General features: G+C 42.2%; 1 protein-coding gene across 3 annotated transcripts in view; it reads left to right on the forward strand.

The window, feature by feature from the left end:
* The window catches only part of PIWIL4 (piwi like RNA-mediated gene silencing 4), a 43,534-nt gene extending 26,757 nt beyond the window's left edge, over positions 1-16,777 (forward strand). For all 3 annotated transcript variants that reach the window (XM_088017738.1, XM_028119648.2, XM_088017739.1), the window contains exons 12-20: positions 2,263-2,447; positions 5,102-5,174; positions 8,928-9,128; positions 10,112-10,215; positions 12,375-12,445; positions 13,837-13,990; positions 15,590-15,715; positions 15,811-15,958; positions 16,661-16,777. In XM_088017738.1, coding sequence (XP_087873864.1) covers positions 2,263-2,447; positions 5,102-5,174; positions 8,928-9,128; positions 10,112-10,215; positions 12,375-12,445; positions 13,837-13,990; positions 15,590-15,715; positions 15,811-15,958; positions 16,661-16,777 — 1,179 coding nt within the window. The remainder of the gene's footprint in view (positions 1-2,262; positions 2,448-5,101; positions 5,175-8,927; positions 9,129-10,111; positions 10,216-12,374; positions 12,446-13,836; positions 13,991-15,589; positions 15,716-15,810; positions 15,959-16,660) is intronic.
* The last annotated feature ends 9,603 nt before the right edge of the window (positions 16,778-26,380 follow it).

Raw genomic sequence — 26,380 nt, forward strand, 5'->3', positions numbered from 1 at the left:
GTGTACTTGTGAGGACTTAGCACCCACTGGACCTGATTTAGGTCAGTGTGGTTTAGTTTCTCATTTAATGACGAATTAGAAAAATGGCATTTCAAGCTATGACATTTCAAACACGCCCACCTATTATTAGGTGTTGTAGTTCTCTCTCTCTCGCTCTCTCTCTCTCTCTCTCTCACTCTCACACACACACACACACACACACACACACACACACACACACACACAATCCATAGTACCTGAGAAAATGTTTTAATTGGTGAGAGTTAATTCCAATAGACTATGTTTCCTGATACCAGGGTTCTTTCTTTCCCTCCAAAGTAAAATGCTGCTCGGTTGGCATCAACATGAAGGAATGCGCCCAGAGCCCATCCCCAGCCCATCCCCAGGGAGAGGGGCTTCTGAAACCTGAAGAGACACCTCTTTCACGCTTCAGTTGAAGAAATGAACCTATTTTGTGCAAAAATGGCATTATCTTTCTACTTTCCCCTCTGTTTTGCTCGTTTTTAAAGCCAGTTATATATTTCATTTTTAAAGGCCCTCTTCTCATCTTTCTCTGATATAATAAGCTGACATGTCTGAACGAATGTAACTGAGCGACGGAAGTTTCGTGTTGGTGGCATGGGAATTTTTCATCATTTCTATAATCTATCCAAGTTACCAAAACCCTCACTGGAGAAGCTGAGGAAAAACTACTTTTAAAAACAAAACAGAACCAAAGTTTATAAAGTACCAAAAAGTAGGCCCCATTAAGATTTTGGTCAGGAGTCAATAAAGAGAAGCTCAGTTTCAGTTCCACATATGAAGTAGGATTTAAATATTTAATATGATCTGTCTCAGCATCTCTGTAAGCAAAATCATATTTCTCAGAGCTATTTTGTTGCATTTCTTTAGCATGGAAACAGGTCTTCTTAAGAGAAGGGGCGCTAAAATGGGAGAACCCGCCCCCTAGCGGTGGTCATGGGCTTCTGGACCAATGCTTGCTTTTCTGAACTTGGGTTCTAAGAACTGAGTAGACTAAAGGTGACAGGCCTCAGAGTGTCTTGGGCAGTTGTCCCGGGTCTTCCACCAGCCCATAACAAGTACGAGTGGAGGTGCTCCTCATGCTGGTTGTAATGGAAAGAATGAACCGTGACTCCAGAGAGAACCGTTGATGGAGGGCTAAACTTTCCCCTTCGTTCTTTAAGGTTGCTTCGGAACTGACCCTGCCTGGCCACCTAATGACAGGGCATTATGAGGGTGCCTGTGGTTGGATTTCAGAGTGTTGGTGGAAAGTACAATGGTCTTGATTGCAATGTCAGGAAGACCGATCTAAATCTGTCACTGGTACCAACTGACTCCATAATGTCTCACAGCCATAGCTTTGGAGTCTGTAAAACAAGGGGATTGTAATACTTCTTGAATGTTCATGTTCTGATGAATGACAGGGAACATGTTAACATGCAGATTCCGATCCAGTGGGTCTGGGATGGGGCCCAGAACTCTGCATTTCTGACAAGCTCTCAGTAGATAGCCATGCTGAGCAGCAAGGGATTCGATTACAGTGTGGTCCTTTTCAATTCTAACAGTGGCTCTTCCTGGCTCACTATACCAAGGACGTTTCCATCCAATTCTGGTCTGTGGAAATAAGCAGAAGGCTAGTAACCAATCTAAAATCTCCACTCTTCAGTGCAGGGAGCTTAGTTTTCCTGGTCACTTGGGGGGAGGGGCGGGGGAGGGACCATCCAAGAATGAGAAAGGTGGTTGTGCCCTGGCCTCATCTTTGTTCCTAGACATAGCTACTCCTGGCATATGGTATGTTCTTAACTGCCCTGTAGTGTTTGTGAGTTGTAGTTGGATAACCTGGAGTATCAACAGTCAGCATTTTCTTTCGGATAGTTTATGTCTAAGGAGACCAAATTAGACAGCCCACTTGCCTGAGGCATTTGTATTAAAGGGCATCGATCTTAGAGCTAGAAGGGAACCTAGAGATCTTTGAACCAGACACCTTTCTTTGCACACAGCAGAGACCCACAAGGTAAAGGGATTTGCCCACCCGTCTGCAGTCAGAGAGTGGCTGACCTGTAGTGATGCTCAGATGCCTCCCCTTCCAGGAAGCCCACGTAGTCTGTCCAGATGTGGAGTGCTTGGATCAGTGTTTTAAGTCTGTGAATAGCAAACTGTACTAAATAGGTCTCTTACAACAAATGTGGACCATCTTAGCACAATCTTAACTGCTCTCTGAATAAATGTGTTCAACTCTTTCATGATCATTATTTTTTTCAGTGTCAACCTGGATCTGCTGCTGAGTGGTCCAAGGATATGCGGAATTGCAAGATTTTAAGTGCACGGTCTTTGAATAAATGGTTGGTTATATGTAGCAACAGAGATGAAAATGTGACCGAGGATTTTCTGCACTGCTTGAGGAGAGTTGGAGGTTCCATGGGATTTAATGTGGACTACCCCAAAATGTGAGAATACACAGAAAATCATCCCAACTGTTTTCATCTATTAATTTGGTTTAGTTAGAAGATCAGAAACGATGGCTGATGTAGCTATAAAAGCTTTATCTCAGTAAAGTTTCCTAATATAAAGTACCAAGAAAATAGTTATAAGTAGATAGATTTTGTAGTGACTGAAGTTTTATACAGTTAAAATATATTTTATGTTGGTCTTTGTAAAACTCTTTTCATAGTTCTTTAGGCAATAGTCTCGTTACCCCCAAGATCTTTTCAGTACTAGTTGGGCCATAAATCCTTAATAAATCCATTAATTTTTTTTTCCTTAATTCTTTCATATCAGTTGTTTATAAAACTTAATAGGAAACAGGATATTGAAAAATATAAAAGTTGCATTTCCTGACTTATTTGATAGATTCTATGCTTTAAAATTTAATGTAAGAAAGAGGGGCACCTGGGTGGTATAGTCGATTAAGCGTCTGACTCTTGGTTTCGGTTCAGGTTGTGATCTCAGAGTCATGAGATCGAGCCCCACATTGGGCTCTGCGCTGGGCATGGAGCCTGCTTGAGTTTTTCTCTCCCTCTCCCTCTGCCCCTGTATCCCACTCATTCTCTCTCTCAAATAAATACCCTTTTAGAAGATTTAATGTAAAAATAGATCTGAAATAAGCTTTTCTGATTATGTTACTGTAATAGAAGATTATTTAGTTTCTGGGCATTTAGTCTTTGAACATTTATTGTCTACTATATACTAGATGCTATGCCATTTGTTGGGGATGTGAAAGATAAATTGCTTTCAGTTTAGTAAGGGATCTCTACATACACAATTACTCAAAATTGGATATTGTTTGCTTTAGAAAAGCAATAAAATTGGTCATGCCTGGTTTTATTGAGCTTGATATGAGGAATGCATACTCTTTTTGTTGCTGTTATTGTGGAGGGGCAAATGTCCTAATTGGCAAGGTGGGAAGTTATTCTTTAAACACGTGGTTACTAATTAATTACATCAGCAGTTACAAGCATTGTTGAAAACCAAAGATGTCCCCAAAGTCTCATTTTACGCTGTAGTTTAGAATGCATCTCTTACCACATCTGTTAACAAATCACCTGGTTTCAGTTTCACCTGCTCTAATTTCTCTTAACCCAGGAGCTAAAAAAGCAGGAAAAGATGAATGAAACAAGCCCAAGTCACAGACCCTGGGATGACGGTGCAAGCTCTTTCTTACGTGAATTCTACGCACAAGCCCGTGCCGTGTTCTGTTCTTAGCCTGTTTTATTTGAAAGGCCATATTTTATTCCATCCTTTTATCTTTCCCATGAAGTATCCATTTCCCTTCTTTCTTTCTTTCTTTCTTTCTTTCTTTCTTTCTTTCTTTCTTTCTTTCTTTCTTTTTCTTTCTTTCTTTCTTTCTTTCTTTCTTTCTTTTTTCTTTTCTTTTCTTTTCTTTTCTTTTCTTTTCTTTTCTTTTCTTTTCTTTCTTCTTTCTTTTTCTTTCCCTTCCTTCCTTCCTTCCTTCCTTCCTTCCTTCCTTCCCTCCTTCCCTCCCTCCCTCCCTCCCTCCCTTCCTCCCTCCCTCCCTTCCTCCTTCCTTCCTTCCTTCCTTCCTTCCTTCCTTCCTTCCTTCCTTTCTTCCTTCCTTCCTTCCTTCCTTCAGAGACAGGGAGAGTGGGAGAGTGGGGAGGGAGGGGTGGGCAGAGGGAGAGAGAATCTTCAGCAGGCCCCTTGCTCAGCGCAGAGCCCAGTGTGGGGCTAGATCTCACGACCCTAAGATCATGACCTGAGCCGGAATCAAGAGCCTGGTGTTTAACTGACCGAGCCACCCAGGCGCCCCTTACCTGTTGGATTTATATGCGTAGTTCCTCCTATCTGAAACATTTGCCTGACGAGTTTGGAAAGAATGTACAGTAAGATGGCTGCTGAGCCTGCATGCAAGAGATTGATTTGGAAAAGTCAGGAACATTTAGTTGTTTTAACAGAGCTGCGGGCCATTCTTGGAGCTCAGTTAGAATCAGTGAGCAGGGAACAGTGGTCCTGCCACCTGCTGGGCAAGTTTTAAAAGGCCACTGGGCATTAGGACAGTCCAATCCTATACACCTCTCAGAAGCTGATTCTACATAAACTATCTATGAAGTCCTCTGTGTGGGAATTACTTCTGTAGCTCCTGGCCCCTAACATAATGTAAGCACAGAACAGATAAGTACTTGCTGACTGATTGATACAGGCTAAATATTCCAGGCTCCAAACAAGCAGTCACTAAGGAAAAAAAATCTTTTAGTCTGAACCATTCAGATTAGCTGAGTAAACTGGTCTCATTCATCTGATGATTTTTGAGACTTCTAAAGTTCTTACAGAGATTCAGTATTATAGAAATCTTAATCCCACTTTAACTCGAACCAGTTTCAGACACATGGTATTGAGACTTGTGATTTCAAAAGCTCACTTTTAACCTCATTTTGAACAACAGAATTATTAATTGTAGGGATTATATACAATTGAGAAAATTGCATTTTCCACCAGACTATTTTTAAGCTAAGAAAATTGATTAGCAAGTGTTTTGGTGTATCTTGTAGTGGGATTATAAAAAGCTGTCTTATTTTTAACTTTGTATGATTATGTGTTACTAAAAAGGGAATTATATATCCTCAAAATTAATCTTTTTATGTAGCATAAAAGTACAAGAAAATCCAGCTGCGTTCCTTAAAGCTCTACAGAAGTATGTTGATCCTAACGTTCAGTTGGTAAGTATAGGATAATTTTTGTTTTGATGTATAATTTTTTTTTCTTTATATCTAACAGTCTTCTTTCCTTGGAAGAAGGAATGTGAGCACATTCTCCCATGATATGTTTGCAACTGGCTGTGCATTTCCCCAAGAACCCAAGAAAGTATTAATCTTAGTATTTTAATCAATATTTTATTTCCTTTCATATTTCTAATATTAATTTTTAAATACTTGTTTTTACCCCTATCTCATCCTCTTGGATGTCTACATATTTTTAACTTGCTGGGGGGTCATCTTTTATTTAAGATTTAAGATAAAGTGACTCCCATCGTATCCCATAAATGCTGGGGCCCCTAGTGTTTCAGTGGGTTCTTGGAAGGTTTGGGTTTTTCCGTGTCACCTATGGTGGCTTCCTCTGGGTTCTCGCCTCTTTCCTGAGTGCCATTCCCCCTGCGCTGCATCAGCCCCCACAACTGCCTCATTTCCCAAAACATTGTGTGTGTGCATGGGTGTAGCTGGCTTGGTGGAGGGTTTGGGGCCAAGGCATGATTAGAGCACACCCCAACAATGCAGACAAGTTAAAATTGACATCCTTGTTCTTGGAAATCTCTCAGCCTTTCTTATTTCTTGGAAATGCTTCCTCTTCTCCCAGGCCCCGGCCTCTCACTGCACTGCAGTGTCTTACTCCCTAGCACATGCGTTCGGACTCCCAGCATGCCTCTCCGCATCTCCCGCAAAGCAGCTTAGCCATGTCTGTTTCTCTTTTAGTCAGACACAAAAGCCCGTGGGGATGATATATTAAACGAAGGGAATTCTGACCCTAAGAGCACTTTTTTCCCCTTAAAAACAAAATAAAACTTAATGAAAGATCGCAAGAATTGTACAAAGAACTCCTATATACCGGTCACCCAGATTCTCCAATTGTTGACATTTTATCATTTCCTTCCTTCCTATATCTGTCTGTCATCTTTTCCCCTGAACCATTTGAGAGTAGGTTACAGACATGATGCCCTATTGCCCTTGAATACTTACTGCATATTCTCTACAAGCAAGGTCACTCTCTTGCAGGACCATAGGACGACCATCAAAAGCAGGAAACAGTAAGACCGGCTAATCCACAGACTCCATTCACATTTCTCCACTTGTCCTCAAAATGTCCTCTCTAGTAAAAAGATCTGGTGCATTGCACTTCATTGTCCTGTCTCTTTAGACCCTCCTTCAATCTGGAACAGTTCCACAGTTTTGATGACCTTTCAGTTTTGAAGAGTTATAGATCAGTTATTTTATATAATGTCCCTTAATTTGGGTTTGTCTAATGTTTTATAATTCAATTCAGGTTATGCACTTTCGGCAGGAGTATTAACAGCGATGATCCTGTTTTCTTGATACATCCTACTGGGAGGTACCCCATTAATTAAGGTGGTATCTGCCAAGTTTCTGTGTTGTACATCTACTCTTCTCTTTGTAATTAATCAGGTGTTTTTGTTTTTGTTTTTTGCAGAGAGATACTTTGAGACTATGTAAATATCCTGTTTCTCATCAAACTTTTACCTGCTAGTTTCAGAATCCATTGATAACTCTTAATCTGAACCCATTATTACTATGGTGATTGCCAAATGGTGGCTTTCTAATTTCATACATTTAGTATGTAGCATTGTATTTCCTTCTACATTTAGTAGGTAGCATTAGGTTACAAGGAAGAGCTTTCTCTTCTCCCCATTTCTTTGTTCATTTATTTATATCACTATGGATTCATGGTTTCCTATTTTATTTACCAGCTTATCACCTATTACTACTGTTATTTATTTTGATGCTGAAATTGTTCCTAATTTTGTTAGTGGGAGACCCATTCAGATTGGTTTCTGTGTCTTTTTGACATGTCCCCATCTTTTTTGGGACACTTCCTTACTGTCTGGCACAATAAGGTATTCCAAGTTAATCTTGAAGTTTTGCTGCCCAGCCCTGGAATTAGATATTTCTCCAATGAGCCGTGACGCCTTTTGGTAGAGAACAGTATTTAGAAGTCAAAATCTGGTCAACTGGGTGTGCTCATTTGTTACTGGGGTGTCACTGCTCCCTGGCTTTCTCAATGGGCAAAGCTAGGAATATTTGTAGCATGTGTCTATGTGTACTCATAAAGAGTTGACCCTTGAACAATGTGACAGTTAGGGGTACAGACCCCTGCACAGCCAAAAATCCCCGTATGACTTTGGACTCCCACCAAATTTAATTCCTTAGCTGACTGTTGACTGGAAGCCCTATAACATAGTCGATTAACACATATTTTGTATTTTATATATACCATATACTGTATTCTTACAATAAAGTAAGCTAGAGAAAAGAAAATGTTATTAAGAAAATCGTAAGGAAGAGGAGATACATTTACGGTACTGGACTATATTTATCAAAAAGTTTGCATACAAATGCACTTGCACAGTTTAAACTTGTGTTGTTCAAGGGTCGACTGTAGATACATACACACTTACATGTATGGTATTACCGTGTGTGTCTATGTATATGTTAAAAACATGTTCACACCTCCAGTTCCAATCCAACAGCGCAGGGATGTGTTCCCCACGTCCACGTTTGTACCTCCCTTCTCTAATGGGGGAAGCATGGCTCCTGTTATTCGCCTACCCCCCCCATCCCCTCGTAGGCAACCCATCTCACTTGTCTCCCACCTTCTCTTGGCCCCACGCCCCGTTGGACCACTGCCTTGTTCTGTCACCTACCTGGCTTGGCCCCAAATTCATAGGATGGAAGGAAGACTTCTAAGAGGATTTTGCTGACAAATATATGTCCCTATTTTATATAACTAAGTGTAAAAATTTTAGCCCTTGACACTATGATATTTTGAACAGATCTGTAGGTGGCAAATCACTTTATTTGTCCTCTGCTAATCATGACAGTGCCTGTCTTTTCTATAATTTGGCTAAAAGATGGAAAGAAGATGCAGGTAGGCCAGGAGAGGCCCTTTGGAGAGAAACACCTGATAAGAAATAGGGGCGGTGAAAAATACCTGGGGACCTGAAGCTTCTTTCTCCTTATTTTCCCTCCCCCCCATATCCCTACTCTAGAGTTGAAGTAAACAAACAAATATTTGTTTGTTTCTTTATTTTGGTTGTCTAGTACCTAGAAAAGACCACTTTGTAAGCTGATCCTCCACTTGGCCTATGTGTGGGTCAGGCTGGGGGAGGAGATGGTGGGGAGTGAGAGCTGCGGAGCCACAGGAAAGGGCCAATAAGGGGGCAGGGAGGGAGCTGGAGGAGGAGCTAGGTTAGGAGGGAATTTGGGGAGCCTAACAGAATCAAATCAGAAGAGATGTGCGGCAGGGAAAGCCAAGAGGGATGGGTAGCTTTGGAGCGGGACTGCAAAGCAGGTGCCTGATAAAAGGGCGTTTCAAATGGCTTTGACCAATTGTCAGTGGTTAGGGGCCATTTAAGACAACTTTAGGCATGTTAATATTTGCCTCTTCAGAATTTAAGGGCAAGAGATATTTGGAGAATCCATGCATTTATTTTTTTGAGAGAGCACACATGCGCGAGGTTGGGGGGAGGGGCAGAGGGGGAGGGAGAGAGAGAATCTTAAGCAGCCTTGGAGCCTAGGGTGGAGCCTGACTTCGGGGCTCGATCTCACAACCCTGAGAATCATGCATGACCTAAGCCAACATCAAGAGTCGGGCGTTTAACCGACCGAGGTGCCCCTCAGTTTTTGTAAAGCTGCTTCTAAGCATAAGTAAATTGACATTTCTCTTCTTTTTTTTCCTTTTAGGTAATGTGTATCCTGCCTTCTAATCAGAAGAGCTACTATGATTCCATTAAAAAATATCTGAGCTCCGTCTGCCCAGTGCCAAGCCAGTGTGTGCTCACTCGGACCTTGAATAAACAGGGAATGATGATGAGCATCGCCACCAGGATCGCCATGCAAATGGCCTGCAAACTCGGAGGCGAGCTGTGGGCTGTCGAGATCCCTGTGAGCAGTCCGTCACTCTTTTCCTTTTAGCAATCAGTCAGTCCTTTCATTAATTTAACAAATGGGAGATATTTTCCCATGATCCCAGAAGTGTTTGTTTTGTTTGTTGGGTCTGCCGTCTGTGGGCTCTGGGTTCCGGTGTGACTCGGGACACCATCCAGAAGCTGAGGTGTGGTTCCCGTTGTCCGGGAGCTTCGGGTGAGCTGTTAACAGCATGTTTCGTGACCGAGAATCTGGGTTGGCAGAGACTTGGAGGGCCTTGATCTGGGGCCGCCCTGCTGCTACAGGAAATCTGTGCCCCAGGGTCTCTGCTTTTATCAGCTTTCAGCAGCTGCTGGCCCCCAGAGGAGCTCCGCACCCGGGAGGGGCCTCCCCGGGGCTCGGGCGGCTGGCAGAGCTCTGATCTTGACCTGTGGTGGGAACTGAGAAAGTCCTCCTCTTCCTGAACTATTGGCCACTGTGGAAGGAGGAAGGAGGGGAGGGGATGAGAAGTGAGGGAATGTTGTCCGTTCCCTTACATTTCCATCAGCAGGATGTAGGCGGGGAGCCTCAGCTGCCTCCAGGGGGTGCAGAGCCACTGAGCCGTGAGGGTGCCCTAGACATCTGAAGAATGGGGAATGGACTTCCCCTTCAGATCCCCACAGCCCAGAGGCGCCGATAAATGACTGACCACTCGCCTGGAACCTCTCCAGCCACCGATGGCACGGGTCCATCTCCCCAAAGGATGGTAGCCACTACAGTGGGGCTCTGAGGCAAAGTGTGCACCACAGGCAACCCTCCATCTTTTAGTCTCTTTGCTTTCTGTTTTAATAGCCTGCTTCCTCAGGCCCTTGGTCTCGCTGGTATATAGCTTCACTTAAACAGTTTAATAACTTAAGGACGGTTTTTTTTAAAAGTTCATTTAAAAGTTCAAAAGATATTAAATCATCGTTTGGGGAAATGATGCCCCATTCCATTAAAACATGAAAAATTTACTTTCACAGTTAAAGTCCCTGATGGTGGTCGGTATCGATGTCTGTAAAGATGAATTCAGCAAGGGAATGGTGGTGGTTGGATTTGTGGCCAGTATTAACCCCGGAATCACCAGGTACTTTTACAATTACCCCAACATATTCTCTAATTATTGTCTGTGGTTTAGCTAAAAACCATAGAGCAGGAAACAGTTTGTATTCCTCACTCATTTTAAAAATATGAAACTTTAGTCATAGATTGATTGATAATATTAAGATAATATGTAGCCTTATGAAAAACCTGTATTTATGCATACATCAGGACAAGCTGTCACTCGTATACCTATCACATTCCCAAAATGATGGGTGATGGAAATTCTTACGAATTTGTTTTCTATACATCTGCGCTGTTTTGGGTACTATACTAGGAACTTTACATACATTATGTCAAGCAGCTGAACTTTGGATTCAGATTGCTTGGATTTGTATCTTGATCTGCCTCTTACTTATTCTGTGTCTGACATCTGGCTATTTAAGCTTGCTGTGCCTCACTTGTAGTTACCTGTAAAACGCGGATGACAATGATGCCTATTTCATAGGGCATGTATGGAAATTACCTAAGATGAAGTGCTTAAAACACAGCCTCAATATGCTCCGTACATGCTTGTTGTTATTAACACTTGCAGAGAGTTGATGTAGTTGTTCATGCAGCTGTTGAAAACATAAGCAAGGTTCAGGGGTAACACATTAAATATTGACTCATAGTACTTAATAAATTGTAGTTCTTAGGATTGTTTCACTATTTGCATGTAAGCAGTGTGTTTTGAGGCTGCAGGCACTGTTTGTGACTATTTTATTCCTGGGTGTAAGCCATTTGATTTACTCCATTAAATTTGTGGTAAGGTGTATATTTGGGGTGGTGAGAAACAGGAAAAGTAGCAGTAATTCATTCCAGGTTGTACGAGATCCCATTTGTCACTTCATTAATCAAGCAGATAAGGGATTTCCAGTTTGTTAGCCACATTCCTAATTGTGTCATTATTGGTTATATAATAATGTCGATGCATACTTAACCACTAAGCCATGACTTTCATTTTCCAAGTGCTTTTATTTAATTAATGACTTAAGCAGGAGAACTTCTGAAATTTAAATAAGTGAATCATGTTCAGATTTCAAGTCCAAAAGGCTCATTGATAGGAGTCGAAGTTTATGCTTGAGAAATCTTTGAATATTTTGAAAGTAGATCTGCTAAACTAATAAATTCCTTTGTAATAATAATAATGTAGTGGCTTCTATTTATTATTGCTTGTTTTGTGCCAAGTACTGTGCTAAATCCTTTATATATATTATCTAATTTAATTTTTACAACCTTATGAGGTAGTAACTACCTTACCACCTTGCGTATTTCCTTGGTACAGATGAAGAAACCAAGGCTTAGGTTCACATGGCTGGTGAGTATGCCAGCCAGGATTTGAACCCAACTATGTCTGATGCCAGCACCATGCTTTAGTTTCTCTTACTAATAAATTTCTTTTGGGGAGGGGAGGTTTTTAATATAATTGTGCTCAAATAGCATATACAAAATCGTGAGCATTAAGTACTACTCATAATGTCTGTTTCTTTTTATTCTGATTGAGGTATAATGACATACAACATTATATCAGTTTCAGTGTTCAAGCTACTGATTGAATATTTGTACATATTGCAAAATGATCACCACAGTAAGTCTAGTTAACATCATCACATACATAGTCATAACATTCATTTTTCTTGTGATGAGGACTTTAAGATTTACTCTTCAGCAACTTTCAAATGTGCAGCAAGTGTTATTAACTGTGCTCACCATGCTGTTCATTACATCCTCAAGACTGACTTATTTTCTATCAGGAAGTTTGTATCCTTCAATCTCCTTCACCCAAGGCCCCCACTCCCACCCCCTGCCTCTGGCAAACACTGGTCTGCTTCCGTATCTAGCTTTTTTTTTTCTCTTCTTAATTTCACATACAAGTGAGATCATACAGTACTTGTCTTTCTCTGACTTACTTCACTTAGCCTAATGTCCTCAAGGTCCATCCATGTCATCACAAATAACAAGATTTTATTCTTTTGTGTGGCTAAATAGTATTTTGTGTGTGCGCGCGCGTGTGCAGGCTCACACACGAGTGTGTCACGTCATCTTTATCCATTCTTCCGTCAGTGGACACTTAGGTTGTTCTGTTTCTTCATTTAATCCTCATGCATGTTTATAGAAGATGTTTGGAATTTGAACTTCACTTTTGTGTTTTTCTCACTTTAGGTGGTTTTCTCGCTGTATCCTCCAGAGAACAACAACCGATGTTGCAGATTGCTTAAAAGTTTTCATGACTGGTACTCAAAGTATGGCGGTGGGGGTGGGCTCTGAGCACTATTCTTTCTGACCCAGAGTCTGGGTGCCCATAGCAGACCAGCCGGTGGAAGCAGATGCCCTAAGCCTGCCTGAGGCGACTGTCACCTGGTGGGAGATTCCCAACGCTGTGTCCTGTGCCCCCTGCTCACAGATGCTGTAGAATCTACATGTGTCATCTGTGTGTGATAAACAGAAAGCCAAGAGGAAGCTACTTTGTAGCTGCTAGTGGCTCTGGCAAGCAGTGCAAAGACCAAAGGAATCTACCCCAGAGGAACAAGGATTGTGACAGAGTGGTGTGAGGTCTAGAACTAGGAAGGAAGCCTTTGGGGCCAGGATAGGAATGATGGCAGATGAAGTGCGGCATAACAGGAGAAGATGGGAAAGAAGGCAGGCGAGGAAGGGTGCCTTCTTCAGGGTGGGATGCGGTGGGAAGAGCATCTGGAGCTCCCGTCCCTGTCTGCTCCCCAGCCCTGGTCGGGGTCTGGCTTTGGCGCTCCCTCGCAGTGCAGCTCCAGTTCACTTCCTCTCCTGATGCACATTTTCCCATCTATAAACTTCGGGGACGGGGGGAGGTTGTAAATATTGTTTCCTAAAAAAGTGAATTTGGTGATATGTGTTGGTTATGGCCTTACCTATATGATCATCTTCTATTGAACTAAAATGAATTTCCCAGACAATAAACTCTTCTAAAACAATTGCCCAAAATATACATGAAAATAAGTATTATATTATTTTGCCCTCACTTCAGAACTTGATCCTTTTTCTAAGTAGTTGTGAAAAGTTTGTGTTGAGTAGGAGTTACTGTCAGGTCTCTGTCTTGGGGCGGTTTCTGGTTGGAGTGGGTGGAAATGTTCTCAGAATTCGCATTGTCGGTGCAACTCAGAAGCGAATTGGGTGAGTCCATGGTAAGAGATGCTTTCAGAGGGGCGGCCATGTCCTTTCCTTATGTCTTCGTAATTATGCTCGGAGAAGAAAATGACATGAAATTATCCAGTCTGTATCTATTGATAGCATTTAAAAAAGACTCGGAGGAACTAAATTAGTATTAATTTGGTTTTGGGAATTTGTATGTCTATTGCATGACTTCATTTATTGCTTAAATATTAAAATGTCACTACAGAGGTGTATGCTCAGTTTAGGAAGATGTTATACCATAGAAACCATTATGATTCCTCAAATAGCTGAGATGCCAAATGTTCCCTAAAGTTACCCGCTTTTATATTATTGCAGTTACAACTCAAGTTAGGAATTACCCTCTTTTATAGTGGTCCGTAGTAATGGACTTCTCTTAAAACATTGGACTCTAAGAGGATGTTATTCTTTGTTGGCATCGGATGAGCCATTCTCTTCTCACCAACAACACATTCTGCAGGAGCACTCAACAGATGGTGCAAGCACAACCATGCTCCGCCTGCGCGCATAGTGGTGTACCGGGATGGGGTAGGGGACGGTCAGCTGAAAACACTGATTGAATACGAAGTTCCGCAGCTGCTGAGCAGTGTGACAGAAGCAAGTTCAAATACCAGGTATTCAATTACCGTTCTTTCCCCACACTCGCGATGATAGCACATTGATTATAACTATTAAAATGAGTATGGCTCTGTGTTTGCTTCCTGTGGGTACAGTCGGATGGTTAGATTTCCCCTGGCTTTGGAGCATAGTCAGGTTGCTCTTCCGTGAATAGGGTGGGGTGAGCCCGGGTGGGGGTACCTGGAGGAAGGCAGGTGTCCCGCAAAACAGCTCACGCGGAGATTCAGCAGGAAGGCCACGGGGCTGCTGGCGGGGAAGATGCTTCATGCATATTGATAAGCCGCGGGACTGAACAAGCTGTGGTTTGAAATTCAAGGCCCAAATCAACAGCCAGGGCTAAAGCCCCTCAAGTGCAGGCCCTGGTGTGTGGCTAAGGTCGGTGGGAGGTGCTGAAAGCAGTGGAGGGCAGGTAGCTGGGCTGCCGATGATCAGACCACCCTAAACACCTTGCTCCGTCGCCACGTTTCTAGATTCAGTGGTGCGGTACATTTTCCTCAGTGAGTGTGTCAAGTGTCAGGTGCAAGGAAAATATTAGAACTGACAAACGGGGGAGGATGATAATCTTAATTGGCTTCTTAAAATATTCGGAGAGCATCTTACTCCAAGCAGAGCACCGCATTCGTCTGTTGGGTGACACCGTCAGCACCACCGGCAATCAAAATTGCCGCCGTGAGCCACGGAGGAGCTGAGCCTGGATCTCATCAGGGACTGTCAGCGAGGACGGAGAGCATAATGGCTTGGGGGCAGTGTCGCCTGCAGCTGCATCCAGACCCTCACAGCCCAAATCTCTCCCTCCCCACTGACCTCAGGTGACTGTGTCTATTCAGAATCACAAGCATTCAGTTTAGGGCTAGCAGGAACACATTTAGCAGCTGACAGAGCTAAGGAGTTTTCTTGCAATATGGCATCAACTTTTAAAAGTTTCAATATTCTAAACAATAATTATTTTTTAAATAAAATGCTTAAAGTGAGATTTCCCCATAGTCTTTGCATCCCAGAGGTTCCTTTGGGAAAGATGGCCAGTATTTGGACTTGGTTTTACCAAATCCTGACTTTAATCCTTGGTCATTCAACATTTGGCCCAAATGTACATTTGGTCCATCCATCTGTCCTCCCAGGCGTGTGTCCTGCAGGATTCAGGAGTGATGATTGAGGAGTAAGAGGAACTTGTGGGTCTCTTGCTATTCAGAAATTGAGAGGAAGGGTGAAGGTGAAATAGGACTATTGCTAATGGAAAAGAAATCTTTTGTCTCCATGGAAAATTCTGGAAAATCTTCCTTTAGAAGTGCTAGTTGGAGCTCATTGCCTTACTAACCATTCCCCACTGTCCTGTTCAAGTGATATAAACCAGCCAGGTGAGTGGACCTGCCATACTTTTGCCACAAATAAGAATCTCTAATTTTGAAGACTCTGTGTATCTCGGTGCAGGGGGTTGGGGGAGTTGAGGTTGGGGGTAATTTTGACTTTCTTCATTTTTGCAGTGTTTTTCTAATGAGTGAATTATTTTATCTAGAAATTGCCAAGAAAGATGAATAGAAAGCTGCAAGCTTGGTTTTGGTTCTCTGCATCTCACTTTTTGCCTTTCTGGTTCCAAGCGCCAAACTGTCGGTGATTGTGGTCAGGAAGAAGTGCGCGCCGCGGTTCTTCACCGAAGTGAACCGGTCGTTGCAGAACCCGCCGCTCGGCACCGTGGTGGACTCAGAAGCCACGCGCCCTGAATGGCATGTTGTGTTCGAAAGCCGGTTTTCAATGAAACGTTCGCTGTGTGTTCTTCGAGTCGGGCCTCTTTCTCACATTCCTGCCGGTTTTCCCCCAGGTACGACTTCTACTTGATCAGTCAGGCTGCCGGCCGGGGAACGATTACTCCCACCCACTACAACGTCATCTATGACGACAATGGCCTGAAGCCTGACCACATGCAGAGACTCACCTTCAAACTGTGCCACGTGTACTACAACTGGCCGGTGAGTGACGCTGTGGGACGCCGACGCTCAGTGCTCCTGCCCGGTGAAGTCACCCAACTCCCCCAGCACAGCGCCTGACTTCACGAAGGAGGAATGCATGCATGCATGCATGCAGGAATGAATGAATGAATGAGTTCTGAGTCCACAGTGGGAGAAACCCAGTCTGTCATAGAAACGAAGCAGCAATAACTGTTAACGTTATTATTATTACTTAGAACATTAGTATTTATCATTTCCAGGGGACTTTATTCTATGCATTCTCTTATGCAAGCCGGGGAGGAAATCGGGGTCGTGTTATTTCCAAGTTGCAGTTGAGGAAATTGAAGCCAGCCCAGACACTGTGTCTGGTGGGAACGTAAGGACGCGTCTGTTCTGTGTTTCCGTGCACGAAGCCCAGGGCTGCTCTCAAAGTCCGAGGCCAAGGTTTGTTCTGAGCCCCTTGGAGCCTCAAGTCACAGGAAACTTAGCGCTAAGTGTGACGGCTCCCAGCTGGTTGGAGCCAGACTGGCCCTTGGCCCCATCTCGCCCGCTGAGCCTGTACTCCCCGTGATGCGGTTGCCCTTTGTCGACTGAGTTTAGTTAAGTCTACTCGCGAATGCCTTCAACTGTGTATGGAATTAGCAGAGGCTAAAACTCAGGAACATAGATTATTTTGAAGAACAGGTTAACCTCTTAATTGCTGTCAATACGTTTTCTCCTCAGGGCTTAATCAGTATCCCAGCCCCGTGTCAGTACGCGCACAAGCTGACCTTCCTGGTGGCGCAGAGCGTTCACAAAGAACCGAGTCTGGAATTAGCCAACTCTCTCTTCTACCTGTGATGACGGGAACCACGGGCGTCCCTAGATGAGCAGTCTGAGGAGTAGTGGGTGGATTTTGTGTGAACCTGCCACAAGTGCGAGCCTGTGACCGGGGAAAGGAGACTGAGCTTACTTGTAACTTTTGGAAAAACACCCAACACAGCTTCATCTGAAATGGTTCAAGAGAAATGTATAGTGTTTTATTTTGAAGAGTTTTCTGCTCGCAGTTAATTCTCATGCTGGTAGATGGAATTAAAAGGTACCATCATCTGTAAGTAATTCCACAAAGCTGAGTATCCTCTAAGAAAATAAGTGTTTGCAAGATGTTTTTGATGGTAGGGAAATGGGGTCTAATTTCCACCCTAAATTTCGCGGAAGTTTTGTTAGATAATATTGTAGAACGTTTTGTAGCGTGGTTCAAATAGTTATTAGAAAATAAAGAAAATTCAGAGCATCGTATATGTGTTTACCATTGTTTGGATTTCAGTTGAAGCTACATGCAAACCTCATGATTGGTTTTCAGCACAGACTTACCCGCTAAACCACACCACCACCACTCGGAGTGATATTTCTAAATCGGAACATACCACCTGCTCTCATGAAGGTACTTAATTTCACTTAAAAGCAGGTGCTCTCACTGATGACCTTGCTTCCCACGGCACTGAGAAAACGGATTCCACAAGAAGAGAGCTGGCCCAGGCCCTGTCCCCTCCCCCCACCGCAGGGCAACTGTGTGCGGAGCCCCCCCCCCCCCCCCGCGCCGCCCCTGTCATCACAAATGAACCATGTCTCTGCTCGTGCGGGTACCAAATCCCGCTCCCGCTGACCTAGGAAGGGAGCTGCTCCTGGAATTCTTCCTCTCCCTCCTGCAGCAGCCCTTCTTCCCTCACCCTGGATCATCCCTGGTATCACCACCCATAGGCTGTTAGTCCTCCCATCCTAAAGACGAAACTACTTCCTCCTCCAGTGACCACCCCATTTCTTGGCTCCTCTTTATAGAAAAACTTCTCAGAGAATAGTCGATGCTTCATCTATCAAATTCCTTACTCCAATCAGAATTAACCACACCCACTACAGCAACGTGGCTTTTGTCAAGGTCACTAATGACCTCCTCTTTGCTAAACTGGATTGTCCGTTCTCGGGCCTTGCCTTCCTAAGGGATCCCAGCATCTGACCCGGCTGGTCATTTCCTCCATCCACGACACTTGAGTGGCCTCTAGGATGACACACTTTCCCGGTTTTTCTTCTACTGTGTCAGTCCCTCATTCTCCCTCTGTCTCCTTTGCTGGCTGCTCATCTTATCATCTAGAATGACCATTTCACAGGTGATAAAACAGGACTAAAGATGCCATGTGGCTCACCCAAGTTTATAAGATCAATAAATTGTAGAGCTAGAATTTGTCCTCAGGTATATTTGACTCCAAAACCTGTGAGATGAACCATAAGCCTACTGCCTTAATAACAGGTTCTATAAGATCTTAAAAATTTCTCGCTGAGTTTTTATGTGAGGAAGTGTCTCATATAGTTCAAGTTGGCGTGATATACAAGTCTTTGGAGGGAAGCACTGCACCAATCCAGAGTGGCTGTGTTTTTGTTTTGATGTTGTTGTTTTCTTCTTTCCAAGTGCGGGGATGCTATAAAGTGCCACTAACCTAGCAGCCACCTTGTATAAATCAACATGCCGCGTTTAGATTAGCAATACAGAGGCCTGGAGAACTCCTTACTCTCTTACCCATGAAGCACTGCCCAAGACAGTGGCTCCATACCATTTTATCCCACCAGGGGGCACACAAGAACCATCATATGGGCAGAGCCTGGCCTCTTTGCCCACGTGGTGCCAGAGAGAGTGGAAGAACGGTCAAGTAATCTTGGACAGGGCAACAAGGGATTAGAAAAATCTTCATCTGTGCTCTGGGTCCGACACTTTTGGCTGTGGAATGTGGAATGCGGTAATCTCCCCTCTCTGAGGCTCAGTTACCCAATCTGTAATAAGAGAAGGGGGTGGTAAAGATCAGTGGTGCTCAACCTTGGAAATGATAGAACTTCCCACATGTAAAAGCTCTTTAAAAAAATACAAATGTCTAGGCCCACCTCAAGAAATAGTGATTTAATCAGTGTGACGTGCAGCCTGATCATCTGAATATTTTAAATTTCTGCAGGTGATTCAGATGGTTAGCCAGGGTTGAAGACTTCTGGTCTGGAGCAGTGCTAGGTTTGAATCCCAGAACCACCGCTTACTAGCTGTATGACCTGGTCAAGTTACTTAACCTTGCTGAGCCTTAGTGTATCAACTTGTAAAGACACCTAACAACGTCCGAATTGTAGGGTTTTTATAAGGATTAGAAATATCAAATCTAAAGTATCTGGCTTTAGGGCGCCTGGGTAGCTCAGTCGGATGAACATCTACTTTCGGCTCAGGTCCCAAGACCCTGGGATCAAGCCCCCACATCGGGCTCCCTGCTCAGTGGAAAGTCTGCTTCTCCCTCTCCCTTTGCTGCTCCCCCTGCTTGTGCTCTCTTTCTGTCAAATAAATAAATAAAATCTTTAAAAAATAAAGTATCTGGCTTTAATTAAGAACAGCATATTATTACACCTCATGAGAGGAAAAGAATCATAGAAATACCATAGGATCCAGTAATTCCACTATTGGGTATTTACCCAGGGAAACGAAAACACTAACTCAAAATATATGCACCCCTATGTTTATTGCAGCATTATTAACAATAGCCATGGAAACAACCTAAGTGTCCATCAGTAGATGAATGGATAAAGAAAATGTGTATATGTACAGAATAGAATATTACACAGCCATAAAAAAGGATGAGATGCCATTTGAGACAACATGGAAGGATCTAGAGGGTATTATGCTAAGGACAAGTCAGGCTGAGAAAGACATACGATTCCACTCATAAATGGAATTAAAAAGTAAATAAACAAAAAACCAGAATCAGAACTATAAATACAGAGAACAAACTGATAGTTGCTGGGGGTGGGGGTGGGCAAAATGGGTGAAGGGGAGAAGGAGATATAGGCCTCTAGTTACAGAATGAGTATAAGGAAGGCAGTAAATGATATTGTGATAGCGATGTAATGGGACAGATTGTAGCTTGTGGTGAGCAAAGCATATGTATAAACTTGTCAAATCACTATGTTGGACACCTGAAAATAATGTCACATTGTGTGTCAACTATACGCAAAAAAAAAAAGGATCAAATAACAATTTAGTCGACAAATACTCGGGTATATATAATGTGCTAGGAAACATTCTAAGTTCTGAATTCTTCTACAATCCCATTTAAAGGAAAGCTCAATATTTTCTCTCTATATAAGCAGCCTACCACTTGCTCTTTTATGGAGAAGGTTTTTTGGTTTTGTTTTTATTTCAACGGTGAGAAGGAGACTTTGAAGAGAGTATACTTTAAATACATTGCCATGGCATCCAAGAGGTGCCCCACTCAGATCTCCCTTAGCTGGCTGACAGGGTCCACCACAGTGTTGATGAAGCAGGATCCCCCCAGCTGCTCCTAGCCGCTGACTGAGCTCAGCAGAAGTACTAGGTTTGGGCCATTTCTGCCCAGCATGGGAATCCCCTGTTGGGCAGTCTTTGCTAGAGTGTTCCTTTTTGACCAAACCAGGGCTTTCTGAGAACTGCCCAGTAGTTTGGGGGCTCTTCCAACCTTTTAAATATTGGGCTTTGAGTTAGCAATTTTCCATGGGACAATTTACTCTTAAACCTTTCTAACACACTTAAAGATCTCAGACATGGAATGTCAACTGCTTTTGAGAACTATTGTCAAATGTTTGAGTTTTGTTGCTCAGATGAACCTGCACTTTTCGCTTTCAATTTGATCCGGTGTCCACTGGCCAGGAATAACCTAACAGTGCCCACGAGAAAGATGAGATAGGGACTCATTTCAAAGGGGGAGAGGCCAAGCGCAACTGAAGATTTTTTTTTCTATTTTATTTTATTTTTCCTTTAACTTTTTTATTGTTATGCTACTCACCATACATTACATCATTAGTTTTTGATGTAGTGTTCCATGATGCATTGTTTGTGCATAACACCCAATGCTCCATGCAGAACGTGCCCTCTTTAATACCCATCACCAGGCTAACCCATCCTCCCACCCCCTCCCCTCTAGAACCCTCAGTTTGTTTTACAGAGTCCATCATCTCTCATGGTTCGTCTCCCCCTCCAATTTCACCCCCTTCATTTTTCCCTTCCTGCAATCTTTTTTTTTTTTTTTAACATATAATGTATTATTTGTTTCAGCAGTACAGGTCTGTGATTCAACAGTCTTACACAATTCACAGCACTCACCATAGCACATACCCTCCCCAATGTCCATCACCCAGCCACCCCATCCCTCCCACCCCCCACCACTCCAGCAACCCTCAGTTTGTTTCTTGAGATTAAGAATTCCTCATATCAGTGAGGTCATAGGATACATGTGTTTCTCTGATTGACTTATTTCACTCAGCATAACACCCTCCAGTTCCATCCACGTTGTTGCAAATGGCAAGATCTCATTCCTTTTGATGGCTGCATAATATTCCAGTGTGTGTGTGTGTGTGTGTGTGTGTGTGTGTGTGTGTATACCACCTCTTCTTTATCCATTCATCTGTTGATGGACGTCTTGGCTCTTTCCACAGTTTGGCTATTGTGGACATTGCTGCTATAAACATCAGGGTGCATGTACCCCTTCAGATCCCTACATTTGTATCTTTGGGGTAAATACCCAGTAGTGCAGTTGCTGGATCATATGGTAGCTCTATTTTCAACTTTTTGAGGAACCTCCATACTGTTTTCCGGAGTGGTTGCACCAGCTTGCATTCCCACCAACAGTGTAGGAGGGTTCCCCTTTCTCCACATCCCCACCAAAAATCTGTCGTTTCCTGACGTTAATTTGAGCCATTCTGACGGGTGTGAGGTGGTATCTCATTGAGGTTTTGATTTGGATTTCCCTGATGCTGAATGATGTTGAGTACTTTTTCATGTGTCTGTTAGCCATTTGGATGTCTTCTTTGGAAAAATGTCTGTTCATGTCTTCTGCCCATTTCTTGATTGGATTATTTGTTCTTTGGGTGTTGAGTTTGATAAGTTCTTTATAGATATTGGATACTAGCCCTTTATCTGATATGTCATTTGCAAATATCTTCTCCCATTTTGTCAGTTGTCTTTTGGTTTTGTTGACTGTTTCTTTTGCTGTGCAAAAACTTTTTATCTTGGTGAAATCCCAATAGTTCATTTTTGCCCTTGCTTCCCTTGCCTTTGGCGATGTTTCTAGGAAGAAGTTGCTGTGGCTGAGGTCGAAGAGGTTGCTGCCTGTGTTCTCCTTTAGGATTTTGATGGACTCCTGTCTCACGTTTAGGTCTTTCAACCATTTGGAGTCTATTTTTGTGTGTGGTGTAAGGAAATGGTCCAGTTTCATTCTTCTGCATGTGGCTGTCCAATTTTCCCAACACCATTTGTTGAAGAGACTGTCTTTTTTCCACTGGACATTCTTTCCTGCTTTGTCAAAGATTAGTTGACCATAGAGTTGAGGGTCCATTTCTGGGCTCTCTGTTCTGTTCCACTGATCTATGTGTCTGTTTTTGTGCCAGTACCATACTGTCTTGATGATGACAGCTTTGTAATAGAGCTGGAAGTCCGGAATTGTGAGGCCGCCAGCTCTGCTTTTCTTTTTCAACATTCCTCTGGCTATTCGGGGTCTTTTCTGGTTCCATACAAATTTGAGGATTATTTGTTCTATTTCTTTGAAAAAAGAGGATGGTATTTTGATGGGGATTGCATTGAATGTGTAGATTGCTCTAGGTAGCATTGACATCTTCACAATATTTTTTCTTCCAATCCATGAGCATGGAACGTTTTTCCATTTCTTTGTGTCTTCCTCAATTTCTTTCATGAGTATTTTATAGTTTTCTGAGTACAGATCCTTTGCCTCTTTGGTTAGATTTATTCCTAGGTATCTTATGGTTTTGGGTGTAATTGTAAATGGGATCGACTCCTTAATTTCTCTCTCTTCTGTCTTGTTGTTGGTGTATAGGAATGCCACTGATTTCTGGGCATTGATTTTATATCCTGCCACTTTACTGAATTCCTGTATGAGTTCTAGCAGTTTTGGGGTGGAGTCTTTTGGGTTTTCCACATAAAGTATCATATCATCTGCAAACAGTGAGAGTTTGACTTCTTCTTTGCTGATTTGGATGCTTTTTATTTCTTTTTGTTGTCTGATTGCTGTGGCTAGGACTTCTAATACTATGCTGAATAGCAGTGGTGATAGTGGATATCCTGCCGTGTTCCTGACCTCAGGGGCAAAGCTCTCAGTTTTTCCCCATTGAGAATGATATTCGCTGTAGGTGTTTCATAGATGGCTTTTATGATATTGAGGGATGTACCCTCTATGCCTATACTCTGAAGAGTTTTGATCAAGAAAGGATGCTGTACTTTGTCAGATGCTTTTTATGCATCTACTGAAAGGATCATATGATTCTTGTTCTTTCTTTTGTTAATGTATTGTATCACGTTGATTGATTTGTGGATGTTGAACCAACCTTGCAGCCCAGGGATAAATCCCACTTGGTCGTGGTGAATAATCCTTTTAATGTACTGTTGGATCCTATTGGCTACTATTTTGGTGAGAATTTTTGCATCCATGTTCATCGAGGATATTGGTCTGGAATTCTCCTTTTTGATGGGGTCTTTGTCTGGTTTGGGGATCAAGGTAATGGTGGCCTCATAAAACGAGTTTGGAAGTTTTCCTTCCATTTCTATTTTTTGGAACAGTTTCAGGAGAATAGTTATTAATTCTTCTTTAAATGTTTGGTAGAATTCCCCTGGGAAGCCATCTGGCCCTGGTCTTTGTTTGTTGGGAGATTTTTGATGACTGCTTCAATTTCCTTAGTGGTTATAGGTCTGTTCAGGTTTACTATTTCTTCCTGGTTCAGTTTTGGTAGTTGATACATCTCTAGGAATGCACCCATTTCTTCCAGGTTATCTAATTTGCTGGCATATAGTTGCTTATAATATGTTCTTATAATTGTTTGTATTTCTTTGGTGTTGGTTGTGATCTCTCCTCTTTCATTCATGATTTTGTTGATTTGGGTCATTTCTCTTTTCTTTTTGATAGGTCTGGCCAGGGGGTTATCAATCTTGTTAATTCTTTCAAAGAACCAGCTCCTCGTTTCATTGATCTGTACTACTGTTCTTTTGGTTTCTATTTCATTGATTTCTGCTCTGATCTTTCTTATTTCTCTTCTCCTGCTGGGTTTAGGCTTTATTTGCTGTTTTTTCTCTAGCTCCTTTAGGTGTAGGGTTAGGCTGTGTATTTGAGACCTTTCTTGTTTCTTGAGAAAGGCTTGTATTGCTATATACTTTCCTCTTAGGACTGCCTTTGCTGCATCCCAAAGATTTTGAACAGTTGTGTTTCATTTTCATTTGTTTCCATGAATTTTTTTAATTCTTCTTTAATTTCCTGGTTGACCCATTCATTCTTTAGTAGGATGCTCTTTAGCCTCCATGTATTTGAGTTCCTTCTGACTTTCCTCTTGTGATTGAGTTCTAGTTTCAAAGCATTGTGGTCTGAAAATATGCAGGGAATAATCCCAATCTTTTGGTACCGGTTGAGACCTGATTTGTGACCTAGGATGTGATCTATTCTGGAGAATGTTCCATGGGCATTAGAGAAGAATGTGTATTCCGTTGCTTTGGGATAGAATGTTCTGAATATGTCTGTGAAGTCCATTTGGTCCAGTGTGTCATTTAAAGTCTTTATTTCCTTGTTGATCTTTTGCTTAGATGATCTGTGCATTTCAGTGAGGGGGGTGTTAAAGTCCCCTACTATTATTGTATTGTTGTCAATGTGTTTCTTTGCTTTTGTTATTAATTGCCTTATATAATTGGCTGCTCCCATGTTAGGGGCATAGATATTTACAATTGTTAGATCTTCTTGTTGGATAGACCCTTTAAGTAGGATATAGTGTCCTTCCTCATCACTTATTACAGTCTTTGGTTTAAAATCTAATTTGTCTGATATAAGGATTGCCACCCCAGCTTTCTTTAGGTGTCCATTAGCATGGTAAATGGTTTTCCACCCCCTCACTTTCAATCTGGAGGTGTCTTTGGGTCTAAAGTGAGTCTCTTGCAGACAGCATATCGATGGGGTCTTGTTTTTTAATCCAATCTGAGAGCTTGTGTCTTTTGATTGGGGCATTTAGCCCATTCACATTCAGGGTAACTACTGAAAGATATGAATTTAGTGCCATTGTATTGCCTGTAAGGTGACTGTTACTGTTTATTGTCTGTGTTCCTTTCTGGTCTATGCTGCTTTTAGGCTCTCTCTTTGCTTAGAGGACCCCTTTCAATATTTCTTATAGGGATGGTTTTGTGTTTGCAAATTCCTTTAGTTTTTGTTTGTCCTGGAAGATTTTTATCTCTCCTTCTATTTTCAATGACAGCCTAGCTGGATATAGTATTCTTGGCTGCATATTTTTCTCATTTGGTGCTCTGAATATATCATGCCAGTCCTTTCTGGCCTACCAGGTCTCTGTGGATAGGTCTGTTGCCAATCTAATGTTTCTACCATTATAGGTTACATATCTCTTCTCCCGAGCTGCTTTCAGGATTTTCTCTTTGTTTCTGAGACTCGTAAGTTTTACTATTAGATGTTGGGGTGTTGACCTATTTTTATTGATTTTGAGAGGGGTTCTCTGTGCTTCCTGGATTTTGATGCCTGTTTCCTTCCCCACCTTAGGGAAGTTCTCTGTTATAATTTGGTCCAATATACCTTCTGCCCCTCTTTCTCTTTCTTCTGGGATCCCAATTATTCTAATGTTGTTTCATCTTATGGTATCGCTTATCTCTCGAATTCTGCCCTCGTGATCCAGTAGTTGTTTATCTCTCTTTTTCTCACCTTCTTTATTTTCCATCATTTGGTCTTCTATATCGCTGATTCTCTCTTCTGCCTCATTTATCCTAGCAGTTAGTGCCCCCATTTTTTATTGCACCTCATTAATAGTCTTTTTGATTTCGACTTGGTTAGATTTTAGTTCTTTTATTTCTCCAGGAAGGGTTTCTCTAATAACTTCCATGCTCTTTTCAAGCCCAGCTAGTATCTTTAAAATCATGATTCTGAACTCTAGGTCTGACATCATACTAATGTCCGTATTGAGTAGGTCTCTGGCAGAGGGTACTACCTCTTGTTCTTTTTGTTGAGGTGATTTTTTCCATCTTGTCATTTTGTCCAGAGGAGAATAGATGAATGAGAGAACAAAATGCTAACAGGGTAACAAGGTCCCCAGAAAATATACTCTAAACAAATCAGAAAAGACCTGAAACCAGGGGAAAAGAAAGGGAAAGAAAGAGAAAAAAAAAGATAAAAACAAACAAAAACAGAACAAAACAAAAAAAACAGAATATGATCAAATATGATGAGGCTAGTGCATAGATCAGTGCCACACACTATATATTGGGTGTATTTTGGTCTGTTAGAAGAAAGTGGCTCCCTTATATATGTACAAAATAAGCGTTGATACGATGAAGGGATGGAATATGACTGTAAAGATGAAAATTATAAAAAATTTTATAAAAGGAATTGATATGATAAGAAGTTGTTTGAAAAAAGA

This window comes from Eumetopias jubatus, unplaced genomic scaffold (genome assembly GCF_037043125.1).
Source record: "Eumetopias jubatus isolate StellerSeaLion01/CBP00866 unplaced genomic scaffold, mEumJub1_p1.0 scaffold_13, whole genome shotgun sequence".
Lineage (NCBI taxonomy): Eukaryota > Metazoa > Chordata > Mammalia > Carnivora > Otariidae > Eumetopias > Eumetopias jubatus.